The 18543-nt window shown below is 40.3% G+C and overlaps 1 protein-coding gene across 1 annotated transcript; it reads left to right on the top strand.

The window, feature by feature from the left end:
- The first annotated feature begins 5358 nt into the window (after positions 1–5358).
- Positions 5359–17588, top strand: si:ch211-195m9.3 (galaxin). The gene is made up of 14 exons (XM_062385269.1): positions 5359–5452; positions 6304–6458; positions 7196–7330; positions 7553–7741; positions 8665–8751; positions 9404–9589; positions 9744–9757; positions 9970–9992; positions 10968–11065; positions 12780–12871; positions 13503–13729; positions 14946–15099; positions 16225–16420; positions 16519–17588. The coding sequence occupies exons 3-14, from the start codon at positions 7270–7272 to the stop codon at positions 16770–16772; spliced, it is 1581 nt and encodes a 526-aa protein (XP_062241253.1). The 5' UTR covers positions 5359–5452; positions 6304–6458; positions 7196–7269; the 3' UTR covers positions 16773–17588.
- Positions 17589–18543: the final 955 nt, after the last annotated feature.

Here is an 18543-nt window from a genome sequence, read left to right as displayed (position 1 = left end):
ACAGTTTGGGGGCTCGTCCCGGATGCCTGACTCATTCACGCTTCAAACCATTCTCAAGACCAAGTTTAAATCTGCCCGCAGTCGGTGAGGGGATTATGAATTGCCCAAGAACCAGAAGTCTACCTCTGCTGAAGGGCAAATCGTAATCGACTCCCAGGGTGAGAAGAGGCTGCTTGTGAGTTTATGGAATGAAGATTGATTGATACGGCATCTGACATTTTTCTTTATAGGAGTATACAGTATAGAAGACCACAGGGTGACGTCTGAGGTAGAGTGACATTACTCAGGGGTGACGACCCATTGATAAAGGAATTAAGAAGTATAATATCTGTAACTGACTGCTACGCATGCCACGTTATGCATACTGTTTTATTATTTTGTTTTACACGTAGCGACTCCCCTCGCATAAATACCTGCAGTTTACGGAGCGGACCATGTTAACAGACGCACCAGATCCCTCGCTTGCGGACCAGTGCACAAGACACCTGCCGTGCAGCGCCGGCACAAGGATAGGAACAGGAACAACGACCGGTCGCCGACTTTGTGGCAGTTCTCAAAACTATAGTTTAACACCCCCTCGCCAGCGGAACGAGGTAAGGAAGCTGGTCCCATTTACTTTGCTGCAGGTAGCGCGAAACTCTGTGTGCTGGTAAGTGAGTGACTGCGAATTTAAATGGGGAAACTTTATAGCAAACCTTTGCCTGGAGTGTGTGATCTAATGGAATGTGCAAATATTATGTGTGAGAAACATGGTGATGACTCCCGTAAACAGCTACTGTTGTGGATAGAAAAGTTTGCATTTTCTGAGAATTGTAGTTTTCCCATAAATCAAATACAGGCACTACAACATGAATTGGGAAAATATGACAAAATGAAGGGTAAAACAAAATTAATTAGATAGCATTGATGATGTGTGATTCAGAAAAAGGAAATGTAACAGATAACAAGTAGTGAGTGGCTTGCGGCAGAGGCAGAGGAGACTCCAGATTCTGGTGACACACCCCCAACACCACATACACGTACAAACATTACTAAGAATTGTTTAAATATTGTTTAATATAAAAAGTACATGTTGACTTGTAAATGTCTTAGCAAGACACCAAATGTGTATCTTAGGCTTGATATTTGCATTGCAAACAGGAAGGGAAACTGACCTATCCCAGGTGAATAGGTACAACCAGACCTGTTATCCTCTGGGCCAAGGTACATAACCTCAGATCTGCTTGAAATAGCACACACAGCGTCATGCAAGCATCTGATTTACATTGCACAGCAACAGTAAGTGAAGGACCAGACATAACAAAAAACTGGTTACAGGAAGATTAAAGAAAGCAATTGTATTACTAGTGATTGGATGTATTAACATAATAGATTGTAAGCATTGACTCTTGTGTTGACCCCACAGTAGCCAAATTCTTTAATATACTTAACTCATCACCAGATGTGTCTCTAGCTGAAGCAAAAGATTTGCAGTGGGAAAATTTGGCACCCATGGTCACTCAGTGTTCACAAGATTGTAAATGGGAGGATAGGGGAAAAGGAATTAAATATTCATCCCAAATGCAAACATACTGATGCCCATTTCAAAGCACTTTTCGGGGGGAAATCGAATTGTGTATTTAGAGCAAACTGCTAAATTTAAACAAAAGGTTTGTAGTTAACCATTTACTCTTCAGAGTTACAAGAAGTGCAACAAAATGTATGGGCTACAGGTAAGTATGATCTGGGATTATTTTAACTTGAACCTCTCTATGTGACACCAAAGAGCACAAACGGTTAATGTCAAAGCACAACATCCACTCAAACCAGAAGCAGAAGCAGGGATAACGCCAGTATTTTAAAACTGGTAAAAACCGGAGTCATCATTTTATGTGCACACTCACCAGTAAGAATGCCTATTAAATAAATACAATTAAAAAAAAAAAGAGAGAATAGTAGGCAAGTTTCTCCGGTTCCACCAGAAAGCATGTGGTTTCTGTTTATTTTGAATTGTTCATTTGACTAATGCATTTTTCAGTGTCCCAGTTCATCCACACTCTCAGTATTGGTTTGCTTTCACAATTCCGGGCAAATCATATACGTTCAGACGTTTGTCCAAAGGTTTTGTGGAATCCCGCGCAGTCAGGTCACGGGTTATGCAAGAGAGTATTGAGGACTTGGCATTGCCAGCGGTAAGTGCGCTTATATAAATGTTGATGATTCAATGATTTGTTCACCAACAACACAGGCCTTTAAAGTCGACACAGTAGCTTGCTAAAACATCTTGCAGACCAGGGCCACAAGGCCAGCCTGGCTAAGCTGCAATTTGTCCAGAAAAGTGTAACTTTCCTAGGACACAAATTTTTTAGCAGCGGTAAAACATTGAGCTCAAACGAGTGGAAGCCATCCTAAAGATTCCAACACTGCATTCTAAAAAACAATTAATGTAATTTTTTTTTAGGGATGACGGACTACTGTAAACAGTGGATCTGTCATTGTGCATCCCTGGAGTCTCTATTCTTGTATGTTATGCATGGCCAAGGACTAACACCAACCGACAACCTGACGTGGACGACAGACACTGACACTGCATTTACCCAACTACAACCGACTGACTTCGACACCTACACTGGGACCACCAGATCAAAACAGATCATTTACACAGATTGTAAATGAGAACGGGGGTTTCATGACAACAGTTTAGTACAAACGACCAGTGGCGTATTTCTTCTCAAAGAAATTAGATAGCTTGGCATTGGGTCAGCCTCCCTGTATAAGAGCAGGAATGATATCAAGAGGTCGCATTGTTAATGCCATATTCTCTATCTTCTATTCTACTAGAGCAAATACCTAATTCCAGGGTTACAGCTGCTTACCAAGAGAATCCCACAGTCGTTTGTTCATGTTTTTAATTGCTATTTCTGTTACCATTTGTATGATTGGTCTGATACGCAAACAATGCACTAAGGCCATTGTTACCACTATTGACCTCTACCCTATCCCAGACTGGATCCCACCATATAAATTGTCGTTGATCCAATATGATCAAAAGGACGGATTGTATGGGAAATGTAACATATGACCATCAGTGTTGCCACAGTTACTTTGAAAAAGTAACTTAGTTACTTTACAGATTACTTGATTTTAAAAGTAACTAAGTTAGATTACAAGTTACTTTATTAGTTACATTCAGCAGCTGCCGACAACACCCCCGCTGCCTCAACATAAAAATGACAACCAGTTTTGACAACACTCACGTTATTAGAAACCGCCAGAGAGGGCGCCGTAGCCGAGGTGATCCGCGAGAAGAGTCGCTGCCCGACGACCGCCGTACCCGGTCCCCTCCAACCAGTCCCTGCCTTCCGCACCGCCGACGGACACTGCCCCGCGGGCCAAGAGAAAGAAAGAAAGCCCCCGCACCAGCGACGCCATGATGTGCCGCGGACGAGGACCCCACCCCAAAAATATCAGGGCAACACTGATTGCTTTAACTAGGTATTGTTTTATTCATGTGATCAGAAGATCTCATTCATTGACTGTTTAACCACCCCCCTCCCGAATGGGAGAGGTTAGCCAAATGTATAAAAACAAACGACTGTTTTCTATCTGGTGTGCATATTACAAACTTAAGCCTTCACTTCACCATACTGGCTTAAATAGGTCATAACATATTTTGGTGTTTAAGTCATCATATTTAAAAGCAAAGTAAAGTGAACTGTTTGAACTTCAGTGTTTCTTACCAAGTGCTCTTTGAAGAGGTGCTCCTCTGCATGAACTTAAGTTCATGAGCTACACCAACTCAGATACACCCACCGATAATGTTCTCTCCTTCTTTCCAGTGAATCATTGAAGAAAAACTATTTTGATGAATGATCACCCACTGATGAGTTCAGCAGAGTTGATGAGCAATCGGCCTGGTTATGCATCAAGCAAGCCAATGTTTTTTTGGGGGGCCTGTATTTAACTTTGAAAACATGCATAATTGAAACTCACCTTTTGGTGACTTGGGCTAGATAAATATTTCTCCACAGTCAAGTTGTCAACAGACAAAAACACATTCACGTAACAAACTATATTGGGCGCTTTTAGATTTTTATTAAAAACATTAGTTGGGTATGTTGCGTTGGAGTGAGTGATTACACAATAGAAACCTTTGCCAAAAACAAAAAAATCAGAATGTCAGGAAGAGAGAAATCAACCAAAACCAACAAATATTATGTCTGAAAAGCCGCAGACCCTTCCTACAGACCACCCAAAGAGGAATTCAAGAGGGCTGTCTACGTCTTTGATAATCAATTATGCATCGATTGGCAATATTTAAAAAGCACACTGACACTTACATGTAGTTTCAGGCACACTAACCCTAACCCTAACCCTTTTAAGGAACATTTTGAGCTATTTGAAGATAACAACTAGCATTTCAAGGCTTTTTGACATATTTTGGGCCAACCTCACCTTCTAAAGAGTGATTATTTTTTTAAATAGGATTAATGTTGAAACATTACTTAATTTTCTCGTGTTATAGTATCATGATTTCTTATCGCTGGAACTGATAGAAGATGCAGGTGTCCAGAAGCCAGCCATGACAGACACCCACAGGAGCAGGGGCCATAAAGGGGACAAACAGTAAAACACTTACAGGCATAGATCCAAAATGATTCAGAAAAAAAGTCCCTGCAACAGTTAAACCTTCCAACTAAATCCGGTTATACAACTTTAAATAATCCTGTGAAAGTTCATTCTACCAGAAGAGCAGAGCATTTAAAGCTAACACCTCTGTGCCGTGTGATGAATACCTGTCGGATGATTACTCAGAGGTATTCTGTACTCCCCTCCATTGTATTAACCTGTAGCAAACACTAATAAAACACATAAAGACTCTCTGATTGTTTTTATTTTGGGCCATAGCATGGGACTGCCCAGGTTTGAAATATGTGAGGTGATATCATGTGGGAGGCGTGGCTTAGTGATGCTATTTAGTCTCATCTCTGCATCCCACTCTCTATTGCAGAGGCTGCTGCTAGATGCTGCAAAAGAAAGAGCTCCAACATGGCTCCACCTTGGATTGTTGGATTAGGTATGGCTACAGGCGCATGCTCTTACAAATACCACTACTTTTGGTTTGGTTGATATAAGAAGATACATTTTTTTTGCATTCTTTCAGTGTGGCTGATTTGCAGCTCCATCACTCAATGTGGTAAGTACAGGCATTATTGATGGACTACTAAACTTTCTTTAATGATTCATGTCCTAGAGCTGTGTGAGCACTGAATCATCACTTTAAAAGTTTGTCTGGGGTGGGGTGGGATCCTGTTTCACACTGTAAACACATTTAGATCAGCAGCAAATTCAGATGCTGGGTTCAGTACAAGGGATCTCTGAGAGAATTCCATGTATCCAATGTACTTGCATGTTTGTTGACAGAGTCTGACAAGGAAACTAACGCAGTCCCTAATAAGAGCTGTAACCACCGGTGAGTTTTAACCTTCTTTTCTGTGTGCGTGCGTGCGTGCGTGTGCGTGTGCGTGTGTGTGTGTTTCGGGCAGAGGCTATCTGTGGAAACAAAGTTCAGAAGAGTAACAATGTAATTGAGGACGGAAGTCTAGGCTCCGTGGTTGAGATAAGGTTAGTGTTTAAAGGTTACTTTGCCTGATTATCTCTATTCATGTAGTCTAATCTATTTTATTGTTTCTATTTTTCCTTTAGCTTACTCTCATGTATCTGCCTTGCATGTTTTTTATGACATTGATAGGTTAATAAATTGGTTTTATTTTCATTACTTTTGTCTCCATAAATGAATGCAAGCATGTCCCCACGGGTGAAGTGTGCCAGTGTTTGGGGGTGTGCGTTGTAGGAACCAAAACTTTTTACATAGTCACATAATGGGGCATTGTCTTTCTTATGGGGACAAATATCCAGTTTTCGAGTCCACAGGAAATCAAAATCAGTCACTGTAATGCCCTTTAAGGGCATGGAGATATGTCATATATTATGCCAATGAATTTCCTCAAAAAGATCAAAGTAAAAGGTTGTGTGTGATAAGTGAAACTATGCCATTTTTGTAGTTCCAACCTCATTAGCATTATTTTGGTTTGTGGTTACCCCAAAACTAGTACTGTTACAGTGATATGTTCAAATATACAGATTCATCGAATTCTGTAGTGTGTAGTTATAATGCGGCTTACCTATGTAACTGTTCACTTGTCCATCAGAGGGCAGTATTACAAAGCATAAGAGTGAAATGTATATTGACAAAATTCTACAAGTATTTTGTCAAAAGTCTAAAAGTTTACAATGATGTGTCAATGATTCCTTGTCCTGCAGTAAATCATGTCAGGGAATAACATATGACATTCGCGAGGCTGTGTGCTGTAAGGATCAACTTCATTCAGGGCAAGGACTGTCATGTTGTGGAAGACAGCCTTACAACCCTGCTGCAGCCACTTGCTGCCAAGTAGGACGTGGAAGCACATTATCAGGTAATGGAAATTAAACCAGCAAGTAATGATGATTTTGTTTTTTTAAACCGGGAGGAGAGCTGTGTAACTGGTGAAAAGGGAAAGAATTCAATAAAATAAACCAAAGCACTAAATAGCATGAAGAAGAAAAGGCTGACACTTTCGATGAGAAATACTGAACTTACCAAGACGATTTGTCAGCTGTCAGACGTTTTGTTAGAGGTGTTGACTAGGGAAGCCCCAGGAAAATTCCTGAACTCAATGATGAAACCAGTTCGAGATGCCATTATAATAAATCATGGTCATGAAGGAGCAGGCTGTAGCGCTCTAACGCTTATTGATCAGCATGAAATATCCAATAGTAATATATGTCCAAAAGTAATTTTTTTGCACCGTTGAGTGAACTCTGAGGCTGTTGTGTGAAAATCTCAATCCAGCTCGTCTGAAACCTACAACCAGGCCCCAGTCAAATTCACTGAGATCCCTTTTTTCTGTCATCATGATTGATGACAGATTCTGATTGATATTATACATTTGCTGATTACAAAAAGCTGTATTTTGTTGTGACATGTTGATATCAATGTGTTATTATTCTAACTATTTGGTTCACATGATGCTCTCACGTTCTGTTCTTAGATCATGGGCCTCCTTCTTACGTGTTATATTTCTTTCTTGAACCCATTTCCCCAGTGCGGACTCAGCACTTTCAGCATCTAACAGCCGGCTTCTGTATCTTGAACTGATCTCTGCTTTCACAGCCAATGTAACACGGGATGCAAGTGAAACCGTGTCAGCCTGCTGTGGCCTGGAGGCTTTCAACCCACTCAACCAAATGTGCTGTGATTCAACCATTGTACCCAAACCTGTTCCGATGGCCCAATGTTGTGGAAAAAGTGAGTAGAGTTGCAAACTCCATCTACTGATGTGAAGCATCATATAAACACACTTACAAGTGAGGCAACTGTTTTATCAAGTCTTACACAAACACCGTGTAACATATTCTACTCTGTTTAATCTATAAAAAACTTTAAGGATATGCAGTATCAAATAAAATTTGTTATATCTGAAGTAATTTGATAACTTGTAATTACAAATCATGGCAATCTTGTCCACAGGGGCTTTTGATGAGGAAAAGCAGATGTGCTGTGGTCCAATGCAAAACAAGATGGTCCTAACAAGCAGGTCCAATAACCACCGTTGCTGTTTTCACGAGCAGTTTGACAACAGGACTCAATGCTGCTGTGAAATAAGTGATGGTCTCAAAATACAACCCAAGAATTCAACTTGCTGTGAGAAAGAGTCAGGTGAGTCAGGTGTCTCTCAACTCATACAGATCCTATACACTGCAGGATAAGAGCAATGTAACTATTTAACACAAATCACCCTTGTGTAATATTCAGACATTCATTTGTTTTTGTCCTGAGGCATTTCGGATTGAGCAATCAATGTAAATAGAAAAATATGCAAGTTCAGACAAGTCGATAAACTCCACTTGTGCTTTTTCCATGGTAAGAAAACAATGCAAAACAACTTTTGCTTTCCTAACTTAATCAGAGAACAACGTAGATAGCGTAAATGTAGGCCACTTCAGGTTATGATGCTGCACTTCTGGCCTTCTCGTGGCCTGGAAGTGAACCTAAAGTGTCCCTCTTGTAAAATAGCAAATAGTGAACAGGAGCGGACCGTCCATGTGCCATCATTTCACACAGTATGTTTGCCAGGTTGTTTGGTGTGAGCTAAATCTGGGTCAAAACAATATTATTAATACAAGCCTGTGTAGCAAGGATGGATCCAATAGCAGGGCCTAGGTGACATATGATTGGCCCTTGCAGTGCCCCTGTCCTGTCTCTAGTCTTTAAACTAGTCACTTACTAAAAATACTGATAATTAATATGTGAAAATGTTTCTAAATATTTCCAAGGAATTCTGTTCTTGCTCAAAGTTATTGAGCGAACAGTAAACAAGGAATGACTTAAGCGTGCACCTTACGGAATGAGGAATTGTGCCTGGATGTTGGCACCTCTGTGTTAATTTAGAATAAATCCTAGATCCACCACTGATGTGCAGTATTTGTATGTATGTTGGCTGGTAATTTAATTTAATTCAATTCAACCATTGATTGGTTGGTTTGTAGATGTTGCAATATGCAACACAACCAATGCTTCAACCATTTCACTTCTTCATGAAAACTGGTGCATGTGTGTTGACTTGATCTCTGTCTCTACAGCTCTTGCTAATGGTCAACTCAACAAAATATTGAAGGTGTCAAACGTTGTGACAAAAACTGTGCCAGACGCCCAGTATTGTGATAAAGGTGAGTAGAACTGCAAACAAAATGTCCTTATGTAATTCAATTTTGAATTAGCCGCCATGTATTAGATACAAATGTAAGCTAAAGCTGTGAAGTGGATTCTTGTGCATCTGTGAATGCAAATGTCCAAGTGAGACCCTCCGGATTATCTGCAGAGTTTCTCCACCTGGCCCCCTAGTATAAAGTCTGAAGAATCCGATGTGAGCGCACAGCATACGATCCTGTGCTGGATTCACCGCGAGCGAGTGGGAGGGTTGATACGATTCCAACTCGCAAGAGACGCAAAAATGAAAAAAGGAAAAATAAAATCTCCCAGTGGCCTCAAACACGTACAAGAAACTGACGAAGACGTCATGAGAGTTTGTTGTGATAAGTGTTGACACTGGTGTCTGTGTGTTGTCAAGAAATCATGTGATCTCCACAGCCGGATTTATATGTTTCTACCTGCGACTCCATGTCACACCTGCATAAAGAGGACTTGTTGCTGTTTTGAACACGTCTATGCAGAGAACCTCCTTCAGCGTTGTGCATGTGTGAAAGGCAAACTGCGGTTGAAGTCTAGACACAATTCCCCGGATGTTATGTCATGTCTGAGAACAGCATGTTATGGTAGAGGTGAAAATGATCCAGGATTTCTTTCTGATCATATCTGCAGATTATACTGATACGGACACACACCTGTGCTGCGGTCCGGTTAAGAAGAAGAAGGTCCTGCTCAGGAAGTCCATCCACCACAAGTGTTGTGGTCAGGAGCAGTATGACAGTAAGACTGAGTGCTGTTGTGGGAATGACGCTCTCCAGATAAATCCCATCAATTCGGTCTGCTGTGTGAACGAGTTAGGTACGTGATGGAATGCACCGAATATGTTGTTTTTGGCAAGTTTTCAAAACAGTTGATGAGTCACTGACGAGCAAGTTTGATCTTTTTTGCAAATAAGGGTGCCGCCACCTGTCTTCCAAATTCACTCAAAATCGTTTGTGCTTTGTGCCCACAGGTGTGCGCCCGCAGGTAAGAAATCCCCCAAAACTCTTATCTTCAGGTTACATAATTTATGTCACAGTCATGAAAGACAATAATTAATCAACTTCCCAAACAATACTACAATACTGTAGATAAACTCCACACTGATTGCTTTTTGTTGACATCAATATTTGGATAATTAGATCAGTAAGTGACGGAGACTTTGGGGATATTCACTTTTTTGTGCTTTATTTTCTTAGATACCGATTCCTCAGACCAAGTGGTAAGTCAACCAAATGTTTGAATCCAGTGTTTGTGTGATTTGTTTTTACCCAATCTAAGACTGGTTATTTTGACCCAATGTTAAACACATCACGCTCAGGTTTTAAACGTAAACTGTTGCAAATTTATCCTTATGTGCATGTGACATTCCAAACTATAAAGTATTTATACATTATTCCTAATAAAAAACAAATAGTGACATTTAGGTTTAAGAGGAACTACAGAAGAGTTCACCACCACACTGGTTTGAGCCATAGGCTACAGTTTATATAAAGATAGACGACGCGTCTCCACTTCAGCCCACTATCCAGAAACAAAACTAGAATATCCTGGACATTAATGCTGCCATTGCGCATTTGGGGCCAGAATCTGCAAAATGGTGATCGGGGCATGGAGCCTCTGTAGAAAGGTCCCTTCAATACATATCCGTGACCAGTCACAAGTCAGTGTGACTGGTCAGCCACCAGGGGGTAATCATGATGGCTTTGCTTCACTGTTGGGGAGTTGTTATGTTGTCTATCTTTATACAGACAATAAAATGCCTGGTTGAGTTTTCTTGCAAAGAAACAAAAGTTTACAGTGAGTGTAACCCACCAGGATGTATTGTGTGTCCAATAAACACATTGAACATGTTTACTTTCTCATTGAATAATTGCGCCGCTCAGTTTGAGGTACTTTACATTATTAACATACAAGTTTATGAGCTAGCAGTCTTCTTCTTCTCTGCTGGCGTTGGTGCGTTTCTTCGCACTTTACTGCCACATGTAGATCAGTGGGACTATGTAATCATTGACAGGATTGTGTAAATATGCATCTGATAGAACTTTTAGTATCTCAAAAAGTGTGTTGAACACTTTCCAGCTCAGACAAAATATTGTAAAAAGCAGCATCATGCTTTGTGTTATGTCGCAGGGCTGGTGTGATGTGATATGGACTAATCCTCTGTTTATTTATGCTTATCTTTGCACTTTTACAGCACTGAGCCACACACACGCCTCTGTGGCTCATCATGTTACAACCCTCATGAATTACAGTGCTGTGAGAGAGAGAGTACAACACGTCACTTCGACTCAGGTATGACCCAAGGGTTGTGTTTGATGTGGTCTTATCTGATGCATCTGATTAGGGTTGCCAACTTCCTGAAAAATAAATAAGGTACACCTCATTGGTAGGGCCGGCTGACCAGATTGCCAACTATTTGACCCTGAATGGAATTAGAGGTATATTTTTGAGTGACATGAACACATGGAAAACAAATAATAACCCTAACCTGTGCAGTGCGCTTTGTAGATATTTTCGTGCACCTTTTCCACCCAGGTGTTTGCTTTTTCCCATTCCTCCCGGTATTTTTGCATCCTTTTCAGTTTTTTGTCGGAGGAGTAGCTACGAGTCGTATTGCTGCTCGAAGCTGTACCGCCCCGTAAAGCAGGTCGGCGTCTCTGTCACTGTCACCCATGCTGCTTTGTTTTCTTCCACTATCTTCTCCGCGAGCGACAGTACCTCCTCGACCAATGGGATGAGCGTATTCTGTATCATCGTACTCATGTGTGAATATGCTGTCCGCTCATTGATCCCAGATCAGGACATTGCCAAAGCATTTTACTGAGCATTTTTTAAATCTCACAATAATATGGGACAAAGTGCATCCCTTTTCAGCTCAATACGGGACGGGTGCTTTTGTTTCTTAATACGGGGCAATTCCGTTTGTCAAGGGACGGTTGGCAACCCTACTTCTGATAGAGGAAGAAGAAGAAGTAAGGCATCCATGCAAATCATCCATCAACAAGCATTTCACCTGAGTATGCAGTTACATCTCCCCCTTAAAGGAATAGTTCAACCAAAAATTATAATTCACTCATCTTATCTAATCACCACTATGCAGATGGAGAGGTGGGTGAAGTGTTTGAACCCACAAAACACTGCTGGAGTTTCAGGGGTAAACAGAGTAGCAGCCAGTTAGCAGCCAAATCCAAAACATCCGAAGATATTAGGGCTTATTTTCAGACGTAAAAAGAAAACAGGAAAATACATAACATGCGTCCACGCTGTTCCTGTGGTGTCGTCCAAGTGTTCACAATCCATGACATTCATACTCAACTCGAAACAAGGATATTTCCACCGTGTTTTACGCCCTAAAGTTCACCAGAAGTGACTAAGCTAGCTGATGTTAGCATTTCTGACTGTCCCGGAATGTACCTTGTCGGAAGATATCAGTCCCATTAATGCTATAAAGCATGGTGTACACCACAGGAGCAGTATGGAGGCCTGTTATGTCATGTTTCTGTTGTTTTGTTTACATCTAAAGTTTAGCCCTAATATCTTCTTAAAGTTAAAGTTAAAGTAGCTTTATTGTCAATTTCTTAACATGTTCAGAACATACAAGGAATCGATACAACGTTTCCCACTCTCCCACAGTGAGACATATAAAGTCTCACTTCTTATTTCTACACTGGGTGTTTTTTTAGACCATGGTTCAGACGAAGTTTCCATTTACTAGATTTATATCAGGCCAGATAAGCTGTATAAGAAGGTAGGCGCCTTGTAGCAACTATTGCTTAATTGTTAAAGAAAACAAATGCTGGCAGCTCCTGATCATGACTCACTAACCCACGCATCACCTGAGCTGATGTCATCACAACAGACCCAACAGGTTATTACTTTCACTCAGAGGGGATTGTGCTCCCCTCTGAGTCATTCTTCCACCAACTAATAATTCCCGCATTTTATTCCTGTTTTACTCTTTTTTACATTCCACAAATGCTCTGACTTGTTTTCATCTACTGTTTAGGCGGATGTGATGCCACCCCCACAGTGTATGACCCAATCACACAAGTCTGCTGCGAAGGCTGTTTATCAAAGAAGGAGCCTTCGATATATCAAGTAATGTCCACATGAGATTCAGCTGGGTTGAACATTTTGGGAAATATTTTGGGAAACTTAAACCACAGTTTCCAGTGATGTTTATAAGCTTTGCAATAATTACTTCATACCAGATTTACCTGAAAAAAGAACGAAAAAACTTTAGGCAGAATCTCTTTTGTGTGGCTGCTTGTGGAAAACAAATACAGCACATCTGGTGAATATAATGAATACAAATAATTCTCTACGAGTCTGAGAACTAGGACAAGTACACCCCAGGTTTTCCTGGAAATAGCAAAATAAAAAAAAATCTGCTGCTTTGGGGCAGTTTCATTGAGAGAGCTCGGAGCTCCACCCCGCTCCTTATATACAGTCGGTGAGGACGATTGGACTTACTGGACTAAAAGCCCTGCTAAAGTTAGCATCGCTACCGCTTTTTGAAAATTGCAAAAGGATTATATAACATAGTCCTGGTAAGACTTTTATAGAAATGTATATTTACATCAGTCACCGTTTTTCTGGCATGCATTTATCCTATATTCTTATATGCATATATATGTGTCAGTACAGTGTATATGTGCAGTGCTTGTGTGTGTCTGCGTGTGTATGCATTGTTGCACACTTATAGATGTATTCTCTCTGATTCTTGAAGTGCTGTGGACAGACGGCGTACGGCTTTGCACAACGAAGAGTTCTTTGCTGTAACGGCACCTTGTACAAGGACATAGAAGATGGAGAGGAATGTTCAGACACCAATATTCCTTTCAATCCTACTAAAGGGACTCTATGTTGTTCTCAGTTTCACAGCTCACCTGGACAACACTGCTGTGGGACAGAAACGTACAAGCCTCACTACGAAATCTGCTGCGATGGTCATAGGTAATTATGTCTGCACGTGTTTTCATGCTAGTCAATGGAAATAATACATGAGAATTCAGTTAGACAGTTGCACATTGGCTTGGTATGCTGCAGCGTCTGCTATGTGTCTGCTCTTTTCCACTGTGACCCATTAAAAATTTGTTTTTCATAGTTGAGCAGTGAGGATGTGTGAGCCCCACCTAAACAGTCTCGCCAGACGGTGTCTTTGAGGATTCAGTTTAGACTCTGAGACCGACAGACATTCCATTGTCTACATTGAAGCAGTACATTTTTTACAGATTTCCCTTAGTCTGCATCCTGAGGGGACTGAGATAAATATTTCTGTTTTAAATTGGCAAGATTTCTGTATAAACAAACTTCACTAAAGAATCTTTGTAAAGGATGGGGCTTAGCGTATCTTGATAATTACTCTTTAATATTGGTGGTTATCTTCAGCTTTTGGTTGGGAATAGGCCTACCAATGATTTCTCAGGTAGACCCATATAGGGGTAGATAGAATATCAGAGCGGGACCATTTTGTTAATTTGGAGCCAGTGCCTGTGCATTAGTACTCATTGTGTGGAGCCACGGTTTCAATGTCCAGTCGACACATGCACTCGCCCAATTGCGATCAGACAATGTCAATCATGACATTGCATCAAATATCTAATTAAAACTCTTCACACAAACAACATCTGAATGATAAGAAATGGTTAATATGACAGAAATAATATTTTTGATTTTTTTTTTTTTATGAAAAAAGTGTCCCATCCACTGAAATGTTCAGTTTATTGGCGGGTGGCAGCCAATGTCAACATGCTGTATAGGTCATACTGCCATCAGCCACTAGGTGGCGATCAAGAGGCTTTCAACGAGCGTTCATGCCGAGGCTATGGTTAAGACCAGCGTCTTGATGCTTGTCTGTTAATACTAAAAATGAAACTGACTTTCTGTGCTGTATCTGAATTTGACTCACTGTTTCTATTTTACTGTTCTGATCTGACGATGGGGTCCTACAAAGAATAAGTAATTTATTGAAAAATTACTCATATTTGAATCTCTTTCATATTTAAACATTTTTCAAATCATAGAGACAATCAAATATTGAATTGAAAAACGTTTAATGAATTCAAACATCTCTGAAACATCTATAATTGATTCTGCCCTAACAGGATAAAATAAGCATCATGAATATAAGCTCTATTTATTGTAACATAAGCTCTGTTTCTCCATCCAGACATCCTAAAGGTGAACACAGTTATTGCTGTGGAATTCACGCCTACAACATTAATGACCTGCACATGAAGTGCTGTGCAGGGACACTCTATAACCTGACATCATCAGGCAGCAACAGGAATGACGCCCATTGCTGTGGATCCATTCTTCAAAAGGTGTGTTCGTAAAAAATCATAATAACACTGGCAGTTTACAGTCTGAAAGGTTTATTGCTTATGTCTGTTTAAAATATATCCATGACCTTAAATATTCCTGGAAGGGGAACTCCATCTCTTCCACCTCCTTATCACAGGCTAGACCTGATGAGGAGCTGCTGTAGGCAAGTTCAGTCAAAAAGAAAAACAATAGGACAGCAACAATTGACATGTTCAATTCCTCCATGCTGCAGGCAGCCCCTGGCCGGAGGCTTCTTGTTTTTTGGTTGTCAGTCCATCCATCTGTCCCATTTCTGTGAATGTGATATCTCAAGAACTCCATGAACCAATTTTTCTAGATGTGATATAAAAACATTCAATTGGACTCAAGAACGATCGATATCAGAATTCAGAGGTCAAAGGTCAACATCACTATGATTTCTCAAATCCCCCTTTGCTTGTGAGACTTAGACTCAAGGAAGAACTGAAACGGTTTTGGTGGTTGAAGGTGTAGGTCACCTCATGTTCTTGTGAAGGTGATATATCAGGAGCACCTTTAGGGGATTTCATTACATCCTGCACAAACCTTTTCTTAGAGCGAGGGTGACCTGAGTATTAAATAGGATGACAAAGGTGACTGTGCCCTCACAAAGCCCATTTCTTTGCCTTCATAAAAACGAATTAAGAGAATACCATCACATTTGGCACATATGTTCACTTTGAATATGGACTAACTGATTTGATTTGGGTGGTGAAAGGTCTCTTGAACATGATATCTCAAATCTGCCTTTGACCAGTTTTCCCTTGGACTCAAAGACGTATTGAAAAATGTCTGTAGTCTGAAACTCAACACAACAGTTTTGATTTTTAATATAAAAAGAATTCCGTCTAAAATGATCAGTTATTGATAATATATATCATATTAATGCAGCCGTCTGGTTTGGTGCACAAATCACATCACAGCACTTCGGCCCGTAGCTGTGGAGACATCCATCCCTGTGTCTTTGAACAGTTTAACATATACATCTTTACTATATGTTATAGGCAAATGCAGTGATGTCAGTCTCACTAATCTCTGAGGATTTGATGTCCAACAAGCATGTTAATGTGACTTTCATATTGTTCATAATTCTATGTCGACTTTAGAACCAAGATGTCTGCTGCTCAGGTGCGGAACAGGAGGTGCGCTACTCTAGGGAGAGAGGACACAGGTGCTGCGGTCACCTCTACTATAACACCTCTCTGTGGTCGTGCTGTGCTGAGAAGCTGAGTCCATGGCCTGTCCAGCATGGATCCCATCTGTCAGTGAACAATCTGAACACAAAAGATCTTTGCAAAGAAAGTAAGACACCACTTTATAATTTAATTTGTTTTTAAAATTTATTTGGGAGCAATTGCTGGCTCTGAAATATATTACACATTTTTCTTTATGTCCTTTAGTGAATATCGGGACTGTGGAAAGTGTATCTCTGCAAAGTGTCGTGTTCCGCGATGTGCTGAAGATTCACGCAGTGGACGGCACTGTTAAAGCTCTGGCGTCACCTTACATCCTGAGAACACCTGATCGTTGCAACAAACCTAAACTGATCCTTGGCAGGACCTACTTCTTTGATAAAGTTCATGTCTTCCCTGGTTTCATCCATGATCCTCCTTCGTTGCTCCATTACATTTATTCCAAATGTCATCATTTTTGACTGTGCGGTTTTTCTGCATAGTTGAATAGTTGAATAGTATCATCAATCATCATGTGGTTCTATTTTCAGCAGTCGCACAGCGGATGCTCCTAGCTAAGAGTGGGTGTAGAAAGAATCTAAGTTATTCAACCGCTCTTCATCAAGAGGAAGAAGAAAGCCTTAAATTGTTGCATCTGACCTTGTGGGTAATCTGAAGGAAATGCAGACATTAAGAATAGTTTATAGAAAAAGGCAATTTTGTTGGTCATTAACAGGCAGTCTTATTAGAACGAGACTGTTTCATAACCAGTTATAAACTCTTTGTAGAGGCTTCACTGCAGCCTCTGGTCAGATGGCATCATCACCGTTTCCGTTACAGACCACCCAACTTTGTTACTTAACTAGCAGCATTAGCACTTTTAGTATGAACAGCCATGTATGGGTTCCTACAGCGTGAAAATAAGCCCTGTTTTTTAAATGATAATGTAGGTGATTATGTTTTAAAAGAAAAACTGTTCTCAAAGACTATGAACCTGCCTTTATTTAACATATACATTTAAGACCTCGAGCAGTAAAAGCTGTGTCCTCTGCTGAAAAGTTCAGTCTCCAAACTAATGTTGACTTGATCTAAGCTTAACAGCTATCTGTGAATACTTCTCATAGTTACTCTTTATTAGCTTGATGCTATTCTAATTCTTATATTACTGTTTGTCTGCATTTATTGTTCCATTTTATTCTTAGTTGCATTCAGATTGAATCACTTTTCAAAGAGAATGTACACTATTATACAAAGTCAGAAGAATCACGTTTGTATTTCTACATATTCTATTGCATTCTGATAAATAAAACTGTTTTGAATACAAATCAAACGTCTTTTGTTGTATCTCACTTATCTGGGACCATAATGTAGTATCACAGGATACTGAGGTATAACCCCTGGTAACAAATTGTACTTGATGATAAGGTCACTGATTTACAAGTTTATTTACAAGAAACACTTGGATGCTCATTATCACCCTGCCCTAAGATGTATTCCTGGAGATCATTATAAAACATCATGGAAAATGTATACCAAACACTTTGTGGGGCAGGATATACAATGGAGTGGTTTAATTATTAATGTTTGCACTGATCACACCCCCCAAAAAAATGCTCTGTGTGGGTGTGAAAGATCTCGTGGAGACTATCAGGGGACGGGGAAAGAATTGAAACAAATATTAAAATAAAATTCTCCAACGTCATAGCTGACCTTGTGTTTTATTTTGATTGACCTCCATTCTATCTGCCTCCATAGATTTCCATCTGCAGCTGGCTATAGCAGCTATTCCCGTTAGGATGTGTGTCTTTGTGGCTAGAATAGTGTGAGAAAAAATGCTTGGTTCCTTTGGGTACAGGGAGGAGGCTGGCGCTGCTGGAACGGAGACTGCATCTGGGGCTGTGGTTTTAGAGCATATTTTTGAGTTATTAATGGGCCTGCACAACCATGTTCGGAGGGTTTTGAAATGGATTGTCTTTAATTATAATTTGACTACCTACCAAACAGAGTTCAACGACCTGTATCCATAAACACAGTTATATGAGCCCTTTCAGGTTTTCATTACCAGGTTCAAAGTTCACATTGCACAGAAAGAGGAGGAAACCAGAGGAGTTCGCTCTTAAGACCCCTGTTAAACAAGTGAGAAAAGTTTTGGAGTAACTTGAGAGTGTGAGTATCCCTGAAGCACACATAGTGCAGGGTGCTTTATGTGAGGCTACTTGTGTTGATCGCGAAAGATTTAGACATGACAAGCGT

The sequence above is a fragment of the Platichthys flesus genome, chromosome 4 (genome assembly GCF_949316205.1).
Source record: "Platichthys flesus chromosome 4, fPlaFle2.1, whole genome shotgun sequence".
Taxonomy (NCBI): Eukaryota; Metazoa; Chordata; class Actinopteri; order Pleuronectiformes; family Pleuronectidae; genus Platichthys; species Platichthys flesus.
Note: the sequence above shows the minus strand (reverse complement) of the source record. Positions and strands in the feature narration are given on the sequence as shown.

Coding starts and splice junctions, on each gene's coding strand:
- si:ch211-195m9.3 (XM_062385269.1), top strand. CDS start 7,270: ATGTGCTGTGATTCAACCATTGTACCCAAACCTGTTCCGATGGCCCAA. Junction 8,752..9,403: donor CGCCCAGTATTGTGATAAAG/GTGAGTAGAACT, acceptor TCATATCTGCAG/ATTATACTGATACGGACACA. Junction 9,993..10,967: donor CCGATTCCTCAGACCAAGTG/GTAAGTCAACCA, acceptor GCACTTTTACAG/CACTGAGCCACACACACGCC.